Source organism: Apostichopus japonicus, chromosome 12, assembly GCF_037975245.1.
Source record: "Apostichopus japonicus isolate 1M-3 chromosome 12, ASM3797524v1, whole genome shotgun sequence".
Classification (NCBI taxonomy): domain Eukaryota; kingdom Metazoa; phylum Echinodermata; class Holothuroidea; order Aspidochirotida; family Stichopodidae; genus Apostichopus; species Apostichopus japonicus.
Window position 1 is genome coordinate 29,506,453 of NC_092572.1, and position 23,576 is coordinate 29,530,028.

At 37.2% G+C, this 23,576-nt stretch overlaps 2 protein-coding genes across 24 annotated transcripts in view; both read left to right on the plus strand.

Moving 5' to 3' along the window:
- Positions 1 to 23,576, plus strand: part of LOC139977164 (uncharacterized) — a 371,700-nt gene that overhangs the window by 315,482 nt on the left and 32,642 nt on the right. The gene's annotated exons all lie outside the window — the stretch shown is intronic.
- Positions 1,206 to 23,576, plus strand: part of LOC139977181 (uncharacterized) — a 30,919-nt gene continuing 8,548 nt past the window's right edge. Inside the window, exons 1-3 of the mRNA XM_071986417.1 lie at positions 1,206 to 1,801; positions 4,997 to 5,069; positions 14,023 to 14,815. Of these exons, the coding sequence (XP_071842518.1) occupies positions 5,038 to 5,069; positions 14,023 to 14,815 (825 nt within the window). The 5' untranslated portion in view covers positions 1,206 to 1,801; positions 4,997 to 5,037. The remainder of the gene's footprint in view (positions 1,802 to 4,996; positions 5,070 to 14,022; positions 14,816 to 23,576) is intronic.

Here is a 23,576-nt window from a genome sequence, read left to right on the forward strand (position 1 = left end):
TCGAAGAAGAATGAGACAACTCTTCTGGACCCAGGACGCCCAAGGGGAGAAGGAGATCGAGCTTCAACCTCACACAGTAATCAAACCAAGTGTTTATTCAAACATAACTGCGTTATTACCTAATAACAGACCTAATGTAAAGTTTCAATATGCCACAGAATGCACCACTTGACGTATATTTGTTACTTTCTCGAGGGAACCACCCCGACCCCTACAAAAGGTTTGGCTTAAAATATCCCAGGATCTCACATCCCCCCTTAATAATTGAAAAAAAACCTTGATCCGTCTGGCCCTAACATTAACGTTATACCCCTATACTAATCAGTACAGGATTCAACCCCCCCCCCCCCCCCAAGGATTGAACATAACTTCGGCCCAATTCTTCTATGCGAAATAGACTAGCTTACAAACATCTGCTATATGAAAGTGTGAGTGTTATATACTAAAGAGTTAACACCTCTTACATGTATATATGTATGTATGTATTTTAGATCCTCCCGCAGGAACTCGCGAAGAAACCCCATTGGCTTATCAAAGCCGCAAGCTGACCGAAGTCAGTCTCTTAGATTCATATTTAACGCCCATGATTATGAATTATCAATTGTCAACAACCCTGTAACTGGACGACATACATTAATCTTGGAGTGACTCGAACTCGGGACCTTATGATTGAAAGGCACCGGCGTTAATCGGTTGCTTTCAATCATAATATAATATACTAATGTCAATCCAGGACTCTACTTAAAGAATATTCCCATGGCTGAGCTTAAAGGTCGACATACACCTATAAACAACATTGTCCTAATCATTCTAATAGGCATTCGAAATGATGAAAATAGCTGCAACTTCCTTCAAAATCCATCAAAGATGAAACATTGTACACTTCTTTTGGCTATTACTGGACAACATATACATTAATCTTGGAGTGACTCAAACTCGGGACCTTATGATTGGAAGGCACCGGCGTTATCCACTGAGCTAACACTCCACGTTTTACTTGTTTTACTAATGTTTCACTTATTAATGGGAGAGAGCAAAGACATGTTTGGCTAGCACGGGGTTCAAGTCAATGACCTCTGGTTTACAAACCCATCGCTCTAACAACTGAGTTAACCAGCCCTTAGTTGGTGGCGATCCCTATTTGGACATTTCTTGGTTGGGGGCGCCAGTCAGAAGCCACAGTACAGTACATGCTGTGTTACCAGGCATCACGCCACAGTTCCATTCGATACAATCCGAGAAGCGGTAGGAAAGCGATTTCCAGAGGCGTATATATTCGAATTAATACGCGGATATATTATACGGTGTTTGTCCCATATGGCTTGCCATAGTCGTGTGGCTACACAATGAATATCATATATCCATTCTACTCTGAAACTGAATATTGAAAGGGGAAACACAGGAAAGGAAAATCTACACTAGTTGACTTGAATATACATACCATAAATCTGCTAGTTTCAGTGTACGTGTACAAATGAACCTTTGAACCCAACTGTGCAGCTCAATGCACAGTCGCGTACGTGTACAGTGGGCGTTGTTTATCAGTCACGCGATCAGTATTGATATGTACAGTGCTGTTCAGTGTAATAATCTGCTTTCATATTGCCTCTCATTTCTATTTATCGTATTTCCATAACGTCGTTCTTACTACATTGGGGTAAATTCCTCCTCTTCGGGTTACATCAAGGGACTATTCGTGATCATTTTCAGCTCGGGTGTGTTTTAAGTTGACGAAGAAGGATTCAAAGGATCCTTGGTTCACACGGCAACATCACACAAGTGAAATAGAGTGGCTTTCAATGTAAGTGTTACCCTTTCTGTGTGTATTACATCTGTACACAGTTATTAGTATTATATTTGTCAATCGCTATGGTTTAGAAGGTAGCGTTATGGGGTACTCCGGTAGCGGGTATACTGTGACACATAAGCTTAAAGGCATTGAAGACTCGCCCCAAACCGCGTGCGGCCATCTGAAAAAGTTAACTTTCTATTGCTTGCAAGTGACGTTTTGTTCGTGTCGCTACAAAATGCAGACAGTACAGTTATGAAACGTGATACCTTGTTATCTTTAGCTGGACCTGAGATGTCCATCGCTGTATCGTTTGTATACTGCGCTGTGGGTATTGACCGCAGCTGTATGTACTGACTGTACACTAGTGTCTAATTACCGACGGTGGCAAGCTGGAGTTTCTGGAATCGATGGTGGTGTTTAACACTTCTGTTACACCTCATTCGAAACTAGGTCAAATTAACGGCATAAGACGTTTCTTTTTGCGTGAGTCCTGAGAAAGATAGTCTATAGTATTAATTAACCAAGACCACCAAGACATTGTGCATGGAGAAACACAAACAATATAGAACTGTTGCTAGATACGTCCATTAAACTTTGTGATGAATTAAGATTTCCAGTAATTATTTTAGACAATGAACTTCAGTTCAGCTATGGGAATATTCTTTGACTGGATTGATATTAGTATATCAGGTTTAAGCGTGAAGTTATTATAGCGTTATTACTGTAGCTTACATATCACTGGCGGAGAAACAGGGGGGTTAGGGGGTTTTAACCCCCCCCCCCTAGTTTTTGCCAGTAATGTTCAAATTATTAAATTTTGAAATTGTTAAAGTCATTTCAACCTTTTACCTGGTAGGCTACATCAACAATTAACGACCGAAAACCGAGTTAGAATTGACCCACACATTATTTCTAGCCCCTTTCCCCCACCTTGCGCATTGGAACTTGTAGCTTATAGCGCTAACTTCGCCCCACAACAGACATACACAAAATAACGTTTTGTTGCTGTTGAATAGCTTTGGAACTGTATACACTTGCTAACTTCAACGAGGTGAAGGAAGGAAGAGAAAAAGAAGAAAGGGAGAAAAGGAGAAAAGGATGGAGTAGAAAATACGGCAAGAAAACGGGAAGAGAAAGAGGAACAACTAGTGACAAAATTATTCGAATTTGTAAAGCAAACAGCAGATATACATCATATCAGTGAGCATGAAAATGGCGTTCCACGATAAACAGCCTCCAAACCTTGGGCGCAGATCCTGGTGAGGACAGCGGGACGCGTCCCACCAACTTTTTCAGTAGTGGGGACATGATATACCGTTTCCCCGCCAATTTGTCTTGACCAATAGCTGCATTTCAAGTTCCCCTGTATTGAACTTTGGCGCAGTTTGATCCAGCATTGTGTAAATGATATGCAGCAGTTCTCATTTTATTGTATTTTATCCACAGTTGTTAAATATAGGACGGAAATCGCATTTGCGGCAGTCTATATTTGTTTTCTGGGAGAGGACCCCAGACACATCGTATATACAAAAGTCTATACTTGGATTATTTGTCCCCTGATTTTCTTTCTGCAGACGCCCATGTATTTCTCCAAACTAAATTTCTAAGCCATGAGATCTAAAACTTAAGGAGGTTAAGGAGCATCATTAGGTCTGGGAAGTGTTATTTCTGGCGATCTGGGAGGTATATTTGCCCCAAAAAATCGTACGCTACGCGCGAACCCATGGTCGCGCTCCGCTTAGTGTCATAGAACAGACACGCGTCCCCGCCAATATCCAAGACTGATCTGCGCCCATGCTCACAACTGTCGATGTGTGTAGTGTTCGGTTTCGGAAATATCTGGTATATTTTTATTTCCATCAATGAAATTTTTTTGTAGCCGTCTGAATTTTCGAAAATTCTCTAACCAACATTCTTCATCATACTTCATCATACTCGTGCAATTTTGACCCGTCTGTTAGGGTTTGAATGGGTTTTTTCTATATCGGTTGTCCATAGATGATATTTTGTGCAACAGTATGGGTATGTTTTGAAGTGAATTTATTCAATAATTGTGAATTTTCAAATTCTGAACAGTGGGGCTGACTGATATTGTGGGTCGCAATGAAGAATCACCTACAAAAGCAATGATCCACAGGATATGTGATGAAGTCGAACATGATGTGTGACTGGTGACAATCTTCAAAAAGGTTATAGATGAGAAAAAAAGTATTTGGAAAAAACTTGGTTCTCAGGCAAAAGTGTACATATGGTTGGTCAGTTTCAAGCCCGAGAAGTGCCATTTCCGGTGATCTGGGGGTACAAAAACCAGAAATTTGCTTGTACGCTGCGCGCCAACCAATGGTGGCGCTCCGCTTAGATAGTAATACGTGCCCCCCGGGTTAGAAAATCCTGCATACGCCCCTGGTTAAATGCAGCTTTTCAAGGCCTGGGCAGTGCCATTTACTGCAATCTGGGAGGCAATATTGCCAAAAAATTCTTGTGCACTTCGCGCCAACTTATGGTGGCGCTCCACTTAGATAGTGAGCCAGCAGTTATGACTTTTTATTTCATCAATGGCCTGCAACCCCCCCCCCCCCCACTTCTGACAAGAAATCTCCGCCACTGTTACATATCACCTAGTGAGTGGTCAACCTCGATTCAGAGGAAAAACTGTAGACTCCTCTTGATGCTCTTGCAATGTAGACCTATCTGTCAACTCATAAAATACTTAATTCATTATTGGAAATCTTAATGAGAGAACTAACATGTTTGCATCAATATTTCTCACTGTTACACTATTTTGTTTATAATACCATTTGATACTGTTATTTATAATACCATTTGATACTGTATTTGAGGTACATTTAAAAAATTATATTTCTACTAAATATGATCTAATTTGACTGTACTTAGTTCAACACATTAATTCTTCCAAAGATTCAATCACTTCTGGGACGCACTTATTTTATGCTGTATATTTCACAACATCGATGAAACCTTGTATTCAAATTATGTGTTCCGAAAGAAGCCTATTGAACTAGTCAACATACAGTAGAACAAACAACGATGTGCGTATGTTAGACATATTTATATATATACTTTTCAAATCAGTATATGTTAAACATGCAATGCTGCTTACTGATACGAAAGATAGAAACATTTTTGCATTTGTTTTGTATGATTAATATGAACCTTTAATTAAGTACTATTATTTCGGTTTAGTTGAGCAGGATCGTGCGCAACGTTGAGAAATCTGTCAGAAGATGGACATTAGGGAGCCTCCCATCATCACATCGTAAGTAATACCCTCTTTAGTAACCCGCTTTATGTGACCCTCCTCCCACTTTACCGTCTTGAGTCCCTCATGTCCCGTTCTCTTTAGACTGAAGGTTACACCCATCTCCCACTTCACAAATGCTTCATTCTAATATGTCATGAATTTATCACTGTGTTCCTTTCAGCGATGCTACGGTTAATTTCTTCCTCGGTTCTTTTTTATTAAGTTGGCGGAGGCATGAGAAATTTGTTTGATGGTGATGTCGTTATTTGTGCGGGTGCGTCTGTGTGTATGCGACACTGTTTGTAAACACAATAACTCAAAAAGTATATGATGGCCGAAGTTGATGCATTGTAAATGGATTTGTCTTTAAGTTAGTAAAAGAACCCAATTGAAATTGACGATGCAAATAGACATACAAGGTCGACTGAGGTCAAAGTCTGAAAACTTTATAAACGAGATAACTCAAGAAGGAAGGACAACGTCCTTAACTTCATAGCCACAAGGCAAGCTCGATGGACTTAATATTTGGTGTGTGTATTTACTTTAATAAGGACAATAATTTGTTGTTTTATATGGAGATTAAAGATCACTTGAGTTCAACACAGGTTACAGTCTGAAACCTTGTAAAAACTCTAAGTTAAAGTTTAGTGAAATTCATACGTCGTATGGGAATCCATCTTAGCTAGTTCAAGCAACTTATTATGTTCTAATGAGGTCCAAAAAATAAACATTGTAATAATAATAATAACACATAATTTTAATATAAACATAAATCCAAACTTAAAACTTCATTCGTTGTAAGACACTTTACCTTAATGAGTACAAAGAAAGCATTTTTTTTATGTTGAGTTCAAAGCTCATGAGAGATCAATAGTGGTCAAAGTATGATACTGTTGTCATGACGATCCCTCAAATATTGAAACTTGAATAGGCTGAATGTGTGGTATAGAGATCCATATTCTTGAGTACAAGAATCATTCTGTATTAATGGAGGTAAAGATCGTTTAAGGTTAACAGTGATGTAAGTCTGAGAATCATGTAAACACCATAACTCCAGAGGTGCGACTTGAATGAACTAAATAATTTTTAAGTAGATTCACCTGGGTCAGTACAAATATATTGCTTTTTATGAGGTCAAAGGTCATTCTATGTAAGACGTCAATGTCACTGATTCATTCAGGACTCGCCCGTGTGTAGAAACAAACAGGTATAGTAAGCACACAGACCTATAAATATAGTAATACTCATTGTTGAAATCTCAGTATTCATGAATGCGACCGCAAATCTAATTTTAAAATATTTATCTCTCTTCATAATGAAGCTATAGGTTTGCGCTCTCGTATTTGAGGCTGTGGAATATGAATATTAGAAGTAATGAGAAAAAATGCGGAATTTATATATTTTGAAATTCAAAAGTAAGTCTTATAGTGTGTTTTTGGGTGGGTGTGTGTTAGGTTGTTTTTTGAGATACACTTCATAGTAAAAGTGCGTTTGCTGATAAATGTAAACAACCGTTTCTTGTTAGTTATACATGTTGCATTGACGGCAACAAGTTCGTTTTTAAAACATCGTTTCACGACAGCAAATAGTCTTAAGGAAACCTCACGATAGAGAAGAATATCAAACAACATTAACAAGTGAAATCCAAAACCTGTCAGTCAGAAGTTTGAAACTGAAACTAGAAGGATTATCCCGTTCTTAAATTTAGATTAAGAAGTAAATAAAACCGTTGTACATCCATGTCACTATATACATCAGCGCTTTGACTGCTATGGTGCAGACAGATGGTGGTAACTAGAAACATGCAGTAAAAAGTCATCTGGAGGTAAATGAGTAGCTCCATCTATTGTCGACGGACATGACTTAGATACTGGCAGCTTTGTTTAAATTCACTAGCTTAGACAGAGAAATGGCTTAGGGGCGTGGCATACGGTTCATCAATTGATAATTTAAAGCAGCATTTTGCGTCCTTTTCTATGATTTTTCTCGACCTCACTGACTCCACTATGCCATAACGACATACATAACTAGCTTATCTATTTATATTTTACTTCAAATGGTGGCATAAAAGTCGAAAAATTGCAACTTTCAACTTTGTTGTTCTCCAAGATATTTTCCGTTGGGAGCCCAATAAACCTCGCCCATAATATGAATATTTAAACACTACGAACGTCATTGACAAATACGTAATATAACACCACGCTTGATTTGTGTACAGTCTATATGGCAGTTGTACCAGGGAGTTGCATAACAACTCCCTGGTTCATGTGGTTGTACCAACGCAAAGTCTTGAATCTATTTTTAGCAATGGCTCATAACTAAACCTGCATCTCTGATTGGTTGCATTCAAACTAGTGGGTTTGGCGGAATTGTATGCGATTAATTTTAACTGTGGAATTTGTCGAGGACACTCTTCTCATTATCGACATAAATCGTTAATTACTCGCTAATTAACGCTCTTGGCAGGGTGAAACTTGGATGGTATCTTAGTTTGCTGTTTTATGATTGATACATGTAAAAAAAATCGATGCACATGATAAAAAGGTGGAAAAAAGTGACCCAACGCAAAATGCTGCTTTAATGTCCCTATGGCGCGAGAAAGCGGAATATATTACGTACAAATATATATATGCTGTACTTGCGAAATATATACATGGTTAACTTCAAAAATACATTTTAGACATATTTATATATATGTTTATAATAATATAATATCTAACAATAAATATTCTGTAAAGATATATACTAACACAAAAATTATATGTTTCTATGCCAAGAATATATTTATTCTGTAAGAGAAAAAAAAAATATTATCTAAGTGAAAAAATATATATATTCTCTAAGAGAAAAAATATATATATTCTCTAAGAGAAAAAAATATATATATTCTCTAAGAGAAAAATATATATATTCTCTAAGAGAACAAATATATATATTCTCTAAGAGAACAAATATATATATTCTCTAAAAAAATATACAATTGAGTGAAATGCGCCCTGCACCACTGACGTAACAGTTTACCTGCCTTACAGATTTCAATAGGCACTTGCGGTAGATCGCAGGAAATTTGAGCTGTGCAAATGACTTTCCCACGTTCGTTTCATTTGCAAGGTTTGGCAAACTGCTTACGTAACACACCGGCTAACGTTCCAAACTAATAACCTTGGAATGTGAAGAAGTGAGCAGTTACTGTTAAGCCGGCTAGTTACGGTACAGAAGGCTTCGCTGTCGAACGTATACCGTCGTACAATCAGGGAGTTGTCATGGAATACTCCCTGGTACTATCATGTGCAATGTGATATCGCAAACCCACTAACTATGAACTGCATTAAGATTCTGAGCAAACATGTGCGTTTTATTAATGGCCAGTGTAATGAACAGGCTGGTCACTGCTGAAGTTACTGAACAATAACAAACATCTTAGTCAGCACTTACAGAGCTCCGTACTTTGTACAGCATATATATTTTTTTCGCACAGAATATATTTTTCGTACAGAATATATTTTTCGCACAGAATAGGTCTTGAATGTTAGAGAATATATATATTTTTCTTTACACACAGTAAAAATATATTTTTGCACAGAATATAATTTTTCCTGTAGAATATATATTTTTTCTGTCTCAGAATTTATATATTTTGCTAGAGAAAAATATTTTTCTGTCAGAGAATATATATGTTTTGGTACTTTGTACAGCATATATATATTTTTCGACCAGAATATATTTTTTCGCACAGAATATATTTTTTCGCACAGAATAGAATTTTGTTGTTAGAGAATATATATATTTTCCGTACACACAATAAAAATATATTTTTGCACAGAATATAATTTTTCCTGTAAAATATATATAATTTCTGTCTCAGAATTTATATATTTTGTTAGAGAAAAATATTTTTCTGTCAGAGAATATATATGTTTTTTAACAAGATATATATATATATATATATATATATATATATATATATATATATATATTGAAAGAAAATATATATTTTTCTCTTAGAGAATATATATTTATATTATAAATGTTTTTGTGTCAGAGAATATATTTTTTTGCAGAATATATATAAATTTGTCTGATATGTATTTTTGAAGTAAACCATGTATGTATTTTGCAAGTTAAGCATATATATTGTTGTACACAATATATTCCGCTTTCTCGCGCCATACGTCCCCTCTGTTTTTTTACGATCGATTCATCGGCGTCTGCAGCAAATATCTGAGCGGTAAAACAAACATCGGGATCTCGATAACCGGTTCATGATTGATTTACATTCAAAGAATCATCATGTTAACTGCTTAACCGTCAAATATATTCCAAAGAGGCCCGGCGGGGTTTAAAGGGTCAAGCCCTCAGACATTGAAGCGTTTTGAAATATTTAAGTGGGGTAAAGTAAGGAGCAACAGCCCCCACCCCCCCCCCCCCGATATTAGTTCGCTTTAATTATATACCCTTTTGGTGGGCTTACGAAGAGACGTATTTCATTGTAACTGTACGTAGCTAAGAAAGTGAATAATTTTTGGGGGGATTTTTGAACATTGTCTATGGCGGATGGGTGCAAGGTTATTTTATTTTCGTTGGGATCCGCCTTACCAGACTATTTACGCCGCGGTGTTATTTCTTCTTAAGAGGATCATTCCTTTGGGATTTTTTCTTCGCCCTGCAGTGTCCTGGATCTGTGGAGGTTTGGATATTCTTGTTCTCGAATTGCGCTTTGAAACACACACACACACAGTTGGGAAGCAGACCCAAGGTTCGCCGGAATTTATTAAGCTTTGGTGACGTCACACATTTTGAATTTCGGCGGTAATCGTTCACTGAGAGACGAGAAATAAATGTTGAAATAAATGTGTTGTTTTCATTAAAACCTCATTCAAATGTCTACTGAACCTGGAAACTAAGATAAAAAGGTTTCTGACTTACCACTAGCGATAAATTCGAACAGAAATACTCACAGGAAATCCGCTAAATTACAGGTGATATTTAGGTCACGGCTGCAAAAGCCGTAGCGACCGATCATGAAATCGACTCATAAAAGACTTAAAATACCGGAACAAACGCCAAATGTTCACAAACAGTTAGATAATTTCATTCCAAACACAGAAACATCCGTCAATTATCACAGTCTGCTTGAAAACGGCCGATCACAATTCATTTCACATGTCTCCAATGCTCGCGGGTGATGTTGGGCCGCCATCTTTGAAATTTTAACAAGTTAGCATGTGTACACACATATTACTTTTCAGAGAGATTTTGTTTTATATCACCGGAATTTGTTTAAAGCCCTGGTGGGGGGGGGGGGGGGGTGACGAATTCACCAAAAGCTGTTAAAGTGTGAGAAATTCCTTCGCAGAGACTTGGAAGCATAATAATAAATGTGAGAGCAATGAAGTACTTTTACATTAAGGGTACAAATAAATAAGTGGTTTCATTTAATTGTAATCCCGATTCGATATTCGTGAACACAATCAAGTGCTGAAACACTAACCAAGAGACAAACCGCACCGCTCCAACACCTCTCAAGGGGTGTAAAACCAGGGAGTTGTTATGGAACAACTCCCTGGTAAAACTAGCCTGAATTAGGTGTGATCAGGGAGTTGTTATGGAACAACTCCCTGGTGTGATTGCCCCACCGCTCCCATTGATTGGTTGAATGTATGCTCCGTATGATCCTCGTAGACTAGAATTTCCAATCAAACGTTAATGTATCATTTTACTTTTATTATTGATCTTATTGAAAAGATGTCATACGGATAAACGCCAAGTTTATCTATGAATGATTAGCCAAGTTTATTATTTACCTTTAACGTACCATTAATGTAGTTTGTCGTATAAATGAGGTATTTGTATGATTTGATTTGATTAGTGAACAATGAAGAGCTGTAGATATTTTAAACGAAGTATAAGTTACCTATAGGCATTTCTCATGCCATATACAACCGTTATATGTCTTTGAAATATCCATATTATACTTGAACCACATGGACCTTTACGCATGACCCCTTCCACAAATCTATCTTATATGGTTCGCATTTCCGGTTTGGAGCTTAGAGAACAGATTAACGTTGTACATGAGCAATATCATACATTTTGGTAATTCACTACAATACTTGTAATATTTGAAATTCCCTTCTGAATGTGCTTCTTTGTGGAGGATATAAGCGTAGGAAAGCGGGCCTTTAGTTCATGGAAATGCACTCTCTATATGATATATCCTTACATTTAAGCCTATATTTGATAAGAATATGATGTACCCTACTGCGAAAAGCACCTTGCGGCCGCTTTGTAGGGTGTAAAACTTGATTTGATAATGAATTGTGGAAGCCCGCCATCTATTTACATTACCGCTTTATTAACACTTATTAAGGTAGCATACGCCCATTAAAAGCCCCATTGACTTACACACTAAATCACAAAAGTAATGTGGTCTCTAAGTCTAGATAGAAGTTTTCACTAGCTAAACGCTACCCATCACCGGATAGCTGACGAGTTGGCCTTTCATGGCACCATCAATTTTCCGTACCATGACCATGAAGATTTTTTGCTATCCGAGCCGGAAGTTTTCGTCACTTGTAAACAAACCTCTTCACTCAGTGGTAAACAAATTTCCTACGCTGCTCCCGGGAGGCCTAAAGGGGTCTAAAATTGCCTCAATTGACCCAATTTTCTCACCACATGTACATTCATGCTCTTCAACATGCAAGCCACAAAAAACTAGATTATGATTGATAACAGGTCACAAAAGATGTTCTCCCGCTGCTTTTCGGCACTTTTCCTGAAGGAGAACAATCGAGCGGATTGATATAGACTCTAATAGGAGTATGCCACCTTAATCCAGCACACTAATTGCTATAGCGCCATCGAATTGAAAACTTTCGCCCTGTTGTGTCTGTTTGTAAAATCGTGCGGAGGTCCTGCATGCATGGATCACTTCTTTTCTGTTAGGTGTTGTGCTTCTGATAGTTGGCCAAGGGACAGGTATCTTCCGACCAAGAGAAATTCATTAAAAAACTCTCTCAAAAGAGGAAGAAGGATCAGTATAGGGCGATATTGCCACGCATGCTGCAGAAAACAGCAATTGTTTGTGGAGAATTAAGGTCCTTAAGGTCAGTATATGGCCCCAAATTATAGCACGCTAAAATTGCTAGAAGTTTTCAAAATGTACTTTCCTTCAGGTTTTTACTCTCCAAATTGTTCTCATACATTTTTAAGGAACACACAAGATGACTGAAAATCCGAGTGAGGAAAATTTCCTTGAAGGTTGACATTAAAACAGTGTAAGAAATTTGACCAAAGGTGACCAGCATATTTGAATATATAAAATATTTAGGCCAACAGCTACAGTAGTATACCTTCAAGAGGTAAATTTCAATCCATTTAATTCTTTCAATAAAAGTAAGCAAAAAACTGAGCAAAAACAGCAAGGAAAAAAATCACTAAGAAAGTAGGAAACGGGCGGGTAAGAAAAATATCGTATTATATATCATAAATATTTCAGCTATCGTTTCCATGTGGACGTATACTCTGCTCGGATCCAATTTCGAGTTCCCGCTATCTCACCGACTTTTTAATTATAGGCCTACGGTCGATCCCGTCAAGAGGAATATGACTGAAACACTGATTAATGCTCCATCTCTAATTTGTGATATCATACGCTACGGCTTAATATTGTTGTCGTTGCGTCATATTACGCCATTGATCATGCATGCATCATATAGTGCCATTCCGTAAGAATTCTTACGGAATGGTACGGCGTAAATAGTTATATTAATTGCCACCTATTTTTAATTTTGCTGTACAACGATCCTATAGCTGTTCTTTGTTAATCTTTCCTGTCTTTAAACATTGTATTTTGCTTATTATTGTTGATTTATTAGCTGAAAATCGTTTAATTATTTAGCATTGGCGAAAGGAATGAACGGGAGGCGGCGGGAGAGTGTGGGAGATCATCCAGGCGCTCTACAAATTAAAGCCCGTTCCACGGGCCAATCCCATACAAAAAAGTCCTGTATATATTTAAAAAAAGTCCTGTTCATATGGAACAGGATTCCTTCCAAACGAACAAGAATCCTTCATATGCATGCAGGATTCCACGATGCATGTACAGGAATCCTTCATTATAAGCATGCAGGATGTTGCCAAATCCTGGCATAAATCCTGCAGGATCCTGCATAAAATCGGCCCGCAGGTTCCTGCAGGATTTTGCAGGACTTATTTTTGTATGGTATCGCCTCACACGTACGTAACGTACAGATCTGAGCTCGCATTTAGAGCGAAATTCCTCTCAACATATACTCGATCCGTTATAATGGATTGTTTATAGTTGCTTGCTTATTTGCTTATCATATAGGCCTAGTTGTCTACATTTTATTAAAATTGGCCTTTTGTACATTTTTTTCCTGTTAATTGTTTCTTTTTTACGTTCTTTCTTATAATTTTCACAGCTGGGAGGGGCCGGTCAGCCTGAGAATATATATAAACTTAAATCACCAGCTTCTGAGTAACCTTATTAAGCCCTCGCGCCTCATTGATCCACAATTATTTTATTGTTTGTTTAATTCTTAATTTTAATAATTAATAAATCACAGCATAATTCGACGAGAGCCCGTCTTACGGGCCAATCGCTTATACTGTATGTCCTATGAATTGATACACTCAATCGTGTAAATAAAATAGCTATTTCCATATCCCAGAGCTCGTGTTTAGGGCGAAATTCCTCTCAACATGTTCCCAAATATACTCGATCCGTTAGTTTGTTTAGTTGTTTGTTTATTTCTTTATTTTTTGTTTATTATTTAGTATTGGGGGAGGGTGCTTCAGCTTCCGTTATTTTCTTGTTTTTGTTATGAAAATGTACATTCTCCAGCGACTATATGCATAGTGTCTGACAACATTCTCCGTTACCATGGACACGGCCTTGTAAACTTGACCTAATATTGTACTTTTTTTGCCTTGTATATTAAAGACTTCATAGTACGCGGTTGCCCAGGTTAACCGGTGAAGGTCGTCGGACATTGGAGCTGTTCGATATGTCGGTGGATTCTACCAAAGTTGCTGTTAGCGGTTACAACGAAGACACGTCATTCATAGACCTGTTTGCATTAAACATTCCTGATTCTTCGTCGCCATTTATAACTCGGTTTTATTCTAAAGAATTTAAGAATCCTTCAAGATGGCGTCGTTGTGTTTCATTCTTGGATGATTCTCGTATAGTCACTGTGTGTGGTGATCAGTTGGATGTCTTCAATATCAAGACAGACGACATACCCACACACAGTGATCAGTTACGCGATGGACTAACCTGGTGTATGACTGTCAGAGAGGGAGAGATATTTATTGGTTTGTCTTCTAACGAGGTGATTGTGTTTGATTTTAGTTTACATAAAATCAAGGCAATCACCTTGAAAGGATCAGAAATATATGATCATCCTGTAGATATAACAGTTTATGGAGATAATCTGTTTATATGTACAGTCATTGGTAGAGCCATTAGATACAACATGGAGGGAGTGATGTTACATGAATACAATACACCAGACCACCCATCTGCAGGCAGTATCACTGTAAGCAGTGAGTTTGGTCTGGTGTTTGTATCATGTTGGCTCTCTGTTGCTTTTGTTTTTTACTCCCTCTCTGAGAATCATACATTGTTTACTTTGCGAGTTATTGATGAGTTGCTGAATAGAATCAGGATAAACGATGTAAACAGGTTTATGTTTACAACAACAGAACGAGGAACACTGAGTGTATACAGCACAGTAAGTACAGTAGGATAGTGTAAACAAGTAAACATAGGAATTTTATTTTACATCTAGAATAATGAAAATAGGTTAGAAAAACTACCAAGTTAGGTATCAGTGACTGCGAACATTTCTGTAGATTACGTTTATTTGTACTGTTTTTGCCAGTCTTGGAAATAATATGAAATTTGGGACTCAAATTTTTAGTTGAAATTTTGTTGCAAAATTCAAACTGCTGATTGAGGAACACACAGTCAATACTATAGGAGTTTCATATCAAATATGACTTAGTGCCATGTTTTTATTCATTTCACAGTACACAATCCAGCTTGCTAAGATTAGGTAATCCCACATAAGTGAATACGAACATCTCCTAAGAGCACACTTTTTGCTATTTTGTGGAAATATGAATGAATTTAGACAAAAAATAAGAAGAATTTTTTTTATAGGATTGAAGTAGCAAAACCTCTCATAGCAACACATACATACAGTACAGGGCGAATAAATTCCAAAATCCTCTGAAATTTCTTGCATTATAAAAAATTGTGTAGACCTCCAATAAAACAATATTTGGGTTCGGTGCATACGAACATCTCCTAAGAGCACACTTATTGCTATTTTGTGGCAATATCAATAAATTTAGTGAAAAAATGAGAAGAAAATTTTAATAGGACTGAAGTAGCAAAACCTCTCATAGCAATTACATACATACAGCACAGGGTGAATAAATTCCAAAATCCTCTGAAATTTCTTGCATTATAAAAAACTGTGTAGACCTCCAATAGAAACATATTTGGGTTCCGTGCATACGAACATCTCCTAAGAGCACACTTATTGCTATTTTGTGGCAATATCAATAAATTTAGTGAAAAAATGAGAAGAAAATTTTAATAGGACTGAAGTAGCAAAACCTCTCATAGCAATTACATACATACAGCACAGGGTGAATAAATTCCAAAATCCTCTGAAATTTCTTGCATTATAAAAAATTGTGTAGACCTCCAATAAAACAATATTTGGGTTCCGTGCATACGAACATCTCCTAAGAGCACACTTATTGCTATTTTGTGGCAATATCAATAAATTTAGAGAAAAAATGAGAAGAAAATTTTAATAGGACTGAAGTAGCAAAACCTCTCATAGCAATTACATACATAAGGCACAGGGTGAATAAATTCCAAAATCCTCTGAAATTTCTTGCATTATAAAAAACTGTGTAGACCTCTAATAAAACATATTTGGGTTTGATGCATTAGAACATCTCCTAAGAGCACACTTATTGCTACTTTTGTGGCAATATCAATAAATTTAGTGAAAAAATTAGAATTTTTTTAAAAAGGATTGAAAGCTGTAGCAAAACCTCTCATAGCAACACATACATACAGAACAGGGCGAATAATTTTCAAAATCCTCTGAAATTTCTTGCATTATAAAAAACTGTGTAGACCTCCAATAGAAACATATTTGGGTTCAGTGCATACGAATATCTCCTAAGAGCACACTTATTGTTATTTCTTGGCAATATGAATAAATTTAGTGAAAAATTAGAAGAAAATTTTAATAGGATTGAAGTACTGTAGCAAAACTTCTCATAGCAATTACATACATACATCACAGGGCAAAACAATTCTAAAATCCACTGAAATTTTCTTGCATTATAAAAACTGTGTAGACCTCTAATAAAGCATATTTGAGTTTGATGCATTAGAACATCTCCTATGAGCACACTTATTGCTATTTTGTGGCAATATCAATAAATTTAGAGAAAAAATGAGAAGAAAGTTTCAATAGGATTAAAAGCTGTAGCAAAACCTCTCATAGCAAGTAGCAACACATACATACAGTACAGGGTGAATAAATTCCAAACTCCTCTCAAATTTCTTGAATTATAAAAACTGTAGACCAGTTCTAGACCTCCAATAGAAACATATTTGGCTTCGATGCATACAAATATTTCCTAAGAGCACACTTATTGCTAGTTTTTGGGCAATGTTAATAAATTTAGAGAAGAAATGAGAAGAAAACTTAGATAGGATTAAAGAAGCAAAATCTCTCATAGCAACACATACATACAGAACAGGGCAAATAAATTCCAAAATCCTCTGAAATTTTCTTCCATTATAAAAACTGTGTAGACCATTAATACAGTATTGTTACTAAGATTTAAAAAGTCTTGAAAACTCGCTCAGGAAAACTTATGTCCCTGCAGTCCATGAAAACATGCCCTTTAAAATACCCATACATGAACACACAATACTTAGTTATAATGACTCCTGACAAGACATTGGCCTGTACCCAACTGAAGCCCATAGTTATAGGTCAAGAAAGAAAAATTAAATTTATGATGAATTTTGTAGCGAATTAAGAGCAACAAATGACTGTCAAGTTCGGGCGCGGAAAATTTTGCAGTAAACTCTAACGGGGAAATCCCTCATTTAGTAATAATAACAACAACAAGTAGCACTCTAACCACTTCGGCCCATTTGCAACTTCTGACTTAGACAACAGGTTGCCATTGCAACAAACACCTTTCTTTAGGCTGCATGTACCTAAGCAACCCCTTGGACTAAAAGTAGGCTACAAAGCAGAGACTATATCACAAAGAATATCAGCTTTATCTGGTCTGATGGAATCTGTACCAATTAGGAGTGACTATTAGGGCTGCTAATACTTGCTAACATTCTAACAAAACCTTAATAGAGCCTCAGTCCTATCTACTAAAATATATTGCTACAACTCTTTCAACCCAGAAGTTGACAGTAAGTTCAGCAAATCCTGTCACCATGGCAACTAGTAAAAGTGTAGCACTGCATCATGGGATCTAAACATAGCTCGAATAGGTGACACTTATTACCAACTGAACAATAAAGATGAGTGCATTAGAGTGACGGGTAATGCTCGACATAATCACAGCAATACATAATAAAACTAATAAATATCCCAATGTTGGCTCTCGTTGGACCAATAACCTGAAGCACTTTCAATTCTCTCACATTAATTCAATGTAGGTTAGGACATAGCTATACACACATTATGGCTGAGGGAGTTTAAGTGCCATAATCAACCCTGTTAACAGCTATTAAACAATGTTCAGTTAAAATGATACAGAATTTACACACAATACAATTTAGTAATTATATACTGTACCTGTAGACTCACTATAGCTGTTACTGGTATTAATTCCTAAATAATAAATACATTCTTTGTGCATTCTGCCATCACAGGAGATCAATAAACTAATTAATTCAAATTACACTTAATAAAGGCTCGTACTCTGTGTGCACATTACTATCACAGAACTAACCTGCATAGTGCATACATTCACAGGTAATATACAGAAGGTATGCACAATGAAACTGACTAGGCTCCTAAGGGGTTTGGGGCAGGGTTAAAATATGAACTCTTTACCTGTATTGAAATTAATGTAACTAATTTCTAACAGTCTTCTAGCTTGTCTCTACTGCAGATGCATGACAGCTTGGAGTCTCTTGGTGAAAGGTAGAGTTGCTTGCAAACTTAAGTGTTTTTTTTTAGAAATTTAAAACAAAGAAGCTTTGAGAGAAATTATTTTTCCCACCCTAGAGACAAGATTTTACTTAAGCCTTAGTCACAAATTCTCCAGGAAGTAGGCAAACTGCCCACACCTTTAACTTATTCCTCCAGAGATTACACAGAACATGAAATAACTATAAAGCCTTAATCAAGAATGAAACAAAGCCTGACCTATGAGTACTGGATTTGGAATTATCATCGCCACAGTCCTAGGGATGTTTGGGATGTTTTCATCCTATGATTCAGGAGAATCTTGCGCCAACTTAATCTAATATGATTTGAACATTGGAGAGTGACGTTGACGTTATCGCGTCACTTCGTTGGGGGGGGGGGGGGGGCGCAGGGATGCTATCATTAGCAAGCTACACTGTAGCGAGGAAAGTTAAAATTGCTGAAGTAAAATAGGGTGTTTATGGAAATTTCCCTGTGAAGTTGCAAGTTAGCAACCTTTTGGAGAGCTAAAACTTTCCAGAGATCCCTAACTAGTTCTTCTTCATAATATGTTAAATGTTGTTCAGATATTTGATATTTGTGAGATATTTTGAATCACTTTTAATAGTTCCGGCAGAAAAGAGAGGCCTCTGTGACGTCATTACGTTGTATTCACAGCCGTATGCAAATTCTGTAGACATTCCTGTGTAGTGAATCAAGGCCAATCTTAGAGAGATCTTTTGTATTCACCGGCATACGCGAAGTCTATACACACTCCTGTGTAGCATATCAAGGCCAAGCTTTGAGTGAGATCTGATCGAGTGTGACTGATGTGACGCACTGACGTCTTGGTTGTAGGCCGGTCCTTAGATTCAAATTTTCTGGCGGGAAGGGCGAATGTTTCAAGCACTCTATCACAGAAACTACAATTCATCATATGACAAGGCTTAATAGTGAAATACTAAGACAAAAGATGATATGACAGGAAGGACTGGATCCCATTTTTCACTAGAAAATTCCTCTAACAAATAAGGCATAACAGAGCTTGTGGTAAAGCATGTCAGAGACCACATAGGGAACAGTGTGCTCCTCTTTAAAGCAAACAATGGGGCTAATGATCAGTGGCGTAGGAAGGTATTTTTGAGTTGGGGGGGGGGCTGAAGACTGATGGCCAGCCTGGGAGAGGGGTCTAAGGGGACAGGGTGTCCCCCTCCCCTTTGGAATTTTTTTTGCATTTCCAGGTGGCCTCAGATGCAATTTGGTGCAATATAGCACACTTCAACACCCGCTCCATTTTGTAAATAATTTTACATTTTCACCTGGCCTTAGATGCAATTTGGTGTTCCAAATGAGACTTTTTTCTCATTTGGAAATGGAAAGGGGTTTTCTGACTTGCGAAGCGAGGGGTGGAATGATACTTCTGCCCCCCGTATTTTTCACTGGGGGGCTGGCGCCCCCAGCCCCCCCCCCCCCCGGTTCCTACGCCCTTGCTAATGATCACAGATTCACTGAACTCTGGGAACACATAACTATGTAGAGAACAATAAGGACAAAATGGGAAAAAAAGAGTGAAAGGGAATAGGTATGCTGTACAGGGGACAAAACTATAGACACTAACATTGTGAAATGTTATTGGTACTACAATATTCAATTTGACATACTGTACTCTCATTAGCTACACAATGGGTAGCAATGAATATGGATAAACAGTGTCTTTGTTGATAAGTTATATTTTTTGACAGGATAAGTGGAATTAAAGGTCTGCTTTATTGCCTGGCTAAAATATCTTAAAAACAAAATCAGTATGATCAGCACCATCACTGTAACTCAACAAGGAGAAGTTGAACTTAACTCAAACTTGGTATTTAGATCCGCCATAGTGAGAAGGTGGGCCTATTGTTTTCGGTACCTGTAAATGTCAGTTCGGGCCAAAAAACCAAAATAATAAACAAAGCAATAACTCCCATGGATTGACAGGGTCCGACATGTTTTTTTTTTTGGAACTAGATGTAAATGGGGTAGGGAATCGTTTTCAAACATAACAGTCGTGTGATTCAAGGTCAAAAAGGTAAATTAGGGGTCAAAAACTAGTATTTTTGCGATTATAATTTGAGAACAAAATATCCGTCAGGGTTGGGAGTTATGCTATAGTAATCCATTAGTAGACCGCATCTTTGTGGCCTTTGACTTTATGTGACGTCTGGTGACCTGTATTAGTTTTAATTTGGTTATTTGAATTTTTAGGGCCATATTCAGATCTCAAATGGTCTTCTGATCTAAAATGTCCATAGGTTGACCCTGTTGCGACCTTCGGGTACATAGTCATCATAGGTTAAGGTTTTTTTTTCTTCAAATATACTCAATTTAGGAGATACAGGGCAAAGAAAAAGAGTTTGTCAATATTTTGATATATGATAGAGCTCTGTGTGCTCTATAGACAAAACTAACTCCCCGCTTCGATCGAACACCCAGTTCTTAAGTTTTGAGGGCCAAAGGTTGGATTTGATACCTTTTTAGCAATAGCCTTTACAGTATGTGTGTACATTGGAGTGCATAACAATTTTGGGATGGAGTGCACATCTTCAAGGGGAACATTATGAATAAAAACAGTCATGTCATCTAAGGTCGCTTATTGGCAAAAAATCTGCCCCACTTGCTCAATTTGGCAACAACTTCCAATTACAAAGGCTTAAATGGCTGATATATTGGGACCAGTTGTGAATGAAGTAGGGGCACATTTGCCAAACTAACCCTTATGTAATCCAAGGTCACCAAAGGTCTATTATGGGTTAAAAAATTTTTTTTTTGCAATAACTTGTGAAACTCCCACTGACAGAGTCTGACATTGTTGATATTTTGGGACTAGTTGTGAATGGGGTAAGCAATCATTCCAAACATAACATATGTCATCTAAGTTCGCCTATGGGCAAAAAACTGCCCAATTATGCTAATTTTTGCAACAACTTCCAGTGAAGAAGTCTGACATGGCTGATATATTGGGACAAGTTGTGAATGAAGTAGATGCACATTTTTCTAAAAAAAGGTTATGTAATCTAAGGTCACCAAAGGTCAATTATGGCTCAAAATGAGTTTTTTGGGGGGCAATAACTTGTGAAACTCCCACTGATGGGGTCTGCCATGGTTGTCATTTTGGGACTATTTGTGAATAGGGTAAGTGATCATTTCCAAACATAAAGGTCATATGATCCAAGGTCAAAAAAGGTCAATTATGGGTAAAAAACTCAATCTCCAAACTGATCAATATTGTCCATGGTTGACCCCTGTGCGAACTTCATGCGCAAAGTTATCAGAGGTCAAGGTTTTGTTCGGTTTTGAGAGGTGGACCTCTGTTAATTGACCTCACATGACCTTGGAATAGCGCCTCCAGTGACCTGTATTAGTTTTTATTAAGTTGATTATATGAATTTTTGTGGCCATATTTTAAATGTCCATGGGGTGACTCCTGTTCAACCAAAGTTATTAAGTACAGTTAGGCTGATTCTGCAGTTCTTATAAACAAATGTAACAAAAGTCAACAGATTCTCAAAAGTACCAATCATTGATTTGTGATATTTATGGCAATGATATCGTGTGTGTACATTCAACCCTGAAATAACAATTTTAGGATAGTGCTTCTAAAGTCCTTATAAGCAAGGAACCATAGTGCCCTTGGGCTCTTGTTCAGTAATTAGATGAATCCTGCTTTCATGAAGGTCAAAAATGGGAAATTCTTGTAAAAATGACACAGTATGAAAGAGAAACATTGATGGGTCTCACTGTAGTGTAGCACATGAATATCCCTCAATTGATAAGGTGAACTCTTTATCTTTCGATCGTGGTCATAGGTCATTTGAGGTCAGCAGGGACAAAATATGTGAAAGCCTTGTAATTTTAAGCGTTGTCTTGATTCGCAACCAGTTATTTCGTCAAACCCTTATTGTAGTTTGCCATTTTGGTGTCTTATTCAGTTCCTATGCTGAAAGCATCACAAACCTACTGTATATTATCAGGTTTTCTTGTACTGTAGGTGTATTTGTGTGGGTGTATTACTGTGTCTGCATGTGATGCCTAAACACAACAAATGTCAAGACTCCAGCCAGTTGGATTTGGTGTATAACAAGCAACAATGTTTCTTAAACTTTACACATGCAGTTTACAATGTCATCTAGCCAGAGTTTGACGTGGGGGAGGGAGTCTGATGTCCCCCTGAAAGAGGGGTCTCAGACACAGTATTGTCCACCCATTGGATAATTTATTTGGGTTAGGGGTTAGATACAAAATGTGTATATCATTTCCAACATTCTAACTGCAGTGTGCAGTTTAAGATTTCACATTTTTGAACAGACTGTGGCTACCGCCCTGCACATACACCAAACAACTTGGAGGACATTCTTGATTAGTTTTGTTAGAAAATGACAGACAATGGCTACAGTACAGTCCCCTGTATACACATTAAAGCATGTTTACTGTATATGACATCCGACAGGACCAAAACCTTCATAAATTTGTAAAACATCACAAATCTGCAGTGTAGACTATGCACACTTAACAATGAAGCCCTATACATCTCAATACCTCTATGTATTTGGATATATTTTGTAATGCTTGACAGCATCATGGTGTTTTGCTTCTTCTGCAACATTGCTTGAGCAATGCTTTTGAAATATTTTCTCTTGGTTCTACATGGAATTGTTTACAATTTAGGTAATACTTTTTTTAGCCTTTAAGCATTTCAGCCACAAATTATTAGGCAATTATGGCTTAATTTGATGCATTAATCATCTGTGGTTAAATCTCATCTGATAGAAGGTTACATCTAGGTGTCAACCACAGTTTTGCTGTAACCACCTGAACTACTGGTTCCAGAAATGCTTGCAAGCATAGGCAGTAAAGCAATAAACAAAGGATGTTAGGCATCTGAAGGTTAGAGAACTCTGTGCAAACGTGACCAGTAATACCACTAGTAGCCCGGAAGTGTCTTACAGTTTCCTTCTTACCTGGCAGTAAAGCCTTGATTTGACAATCAAGTTACAAAAGTCAAATAAGCTTAGATTGAACTGTTGCAAAGATATTGTTTGCTTGAAAGTACTGTATATTATACAATTGTGAAATCATATCAAGTTTGAAAGGTCTTTTTCAGTGAGCAGATAGCTAGTGCTCTTTTAAAGATATTTTGTTTGTTGGAATTGGCTTTAAAGAACTGTACATAATGAAGGATATACTGTACATATTGTTTGTCCTTAAGTCGTACTGAAAAGTAGTATCGATCAGTAATTACTTTTGCACATTACATTGT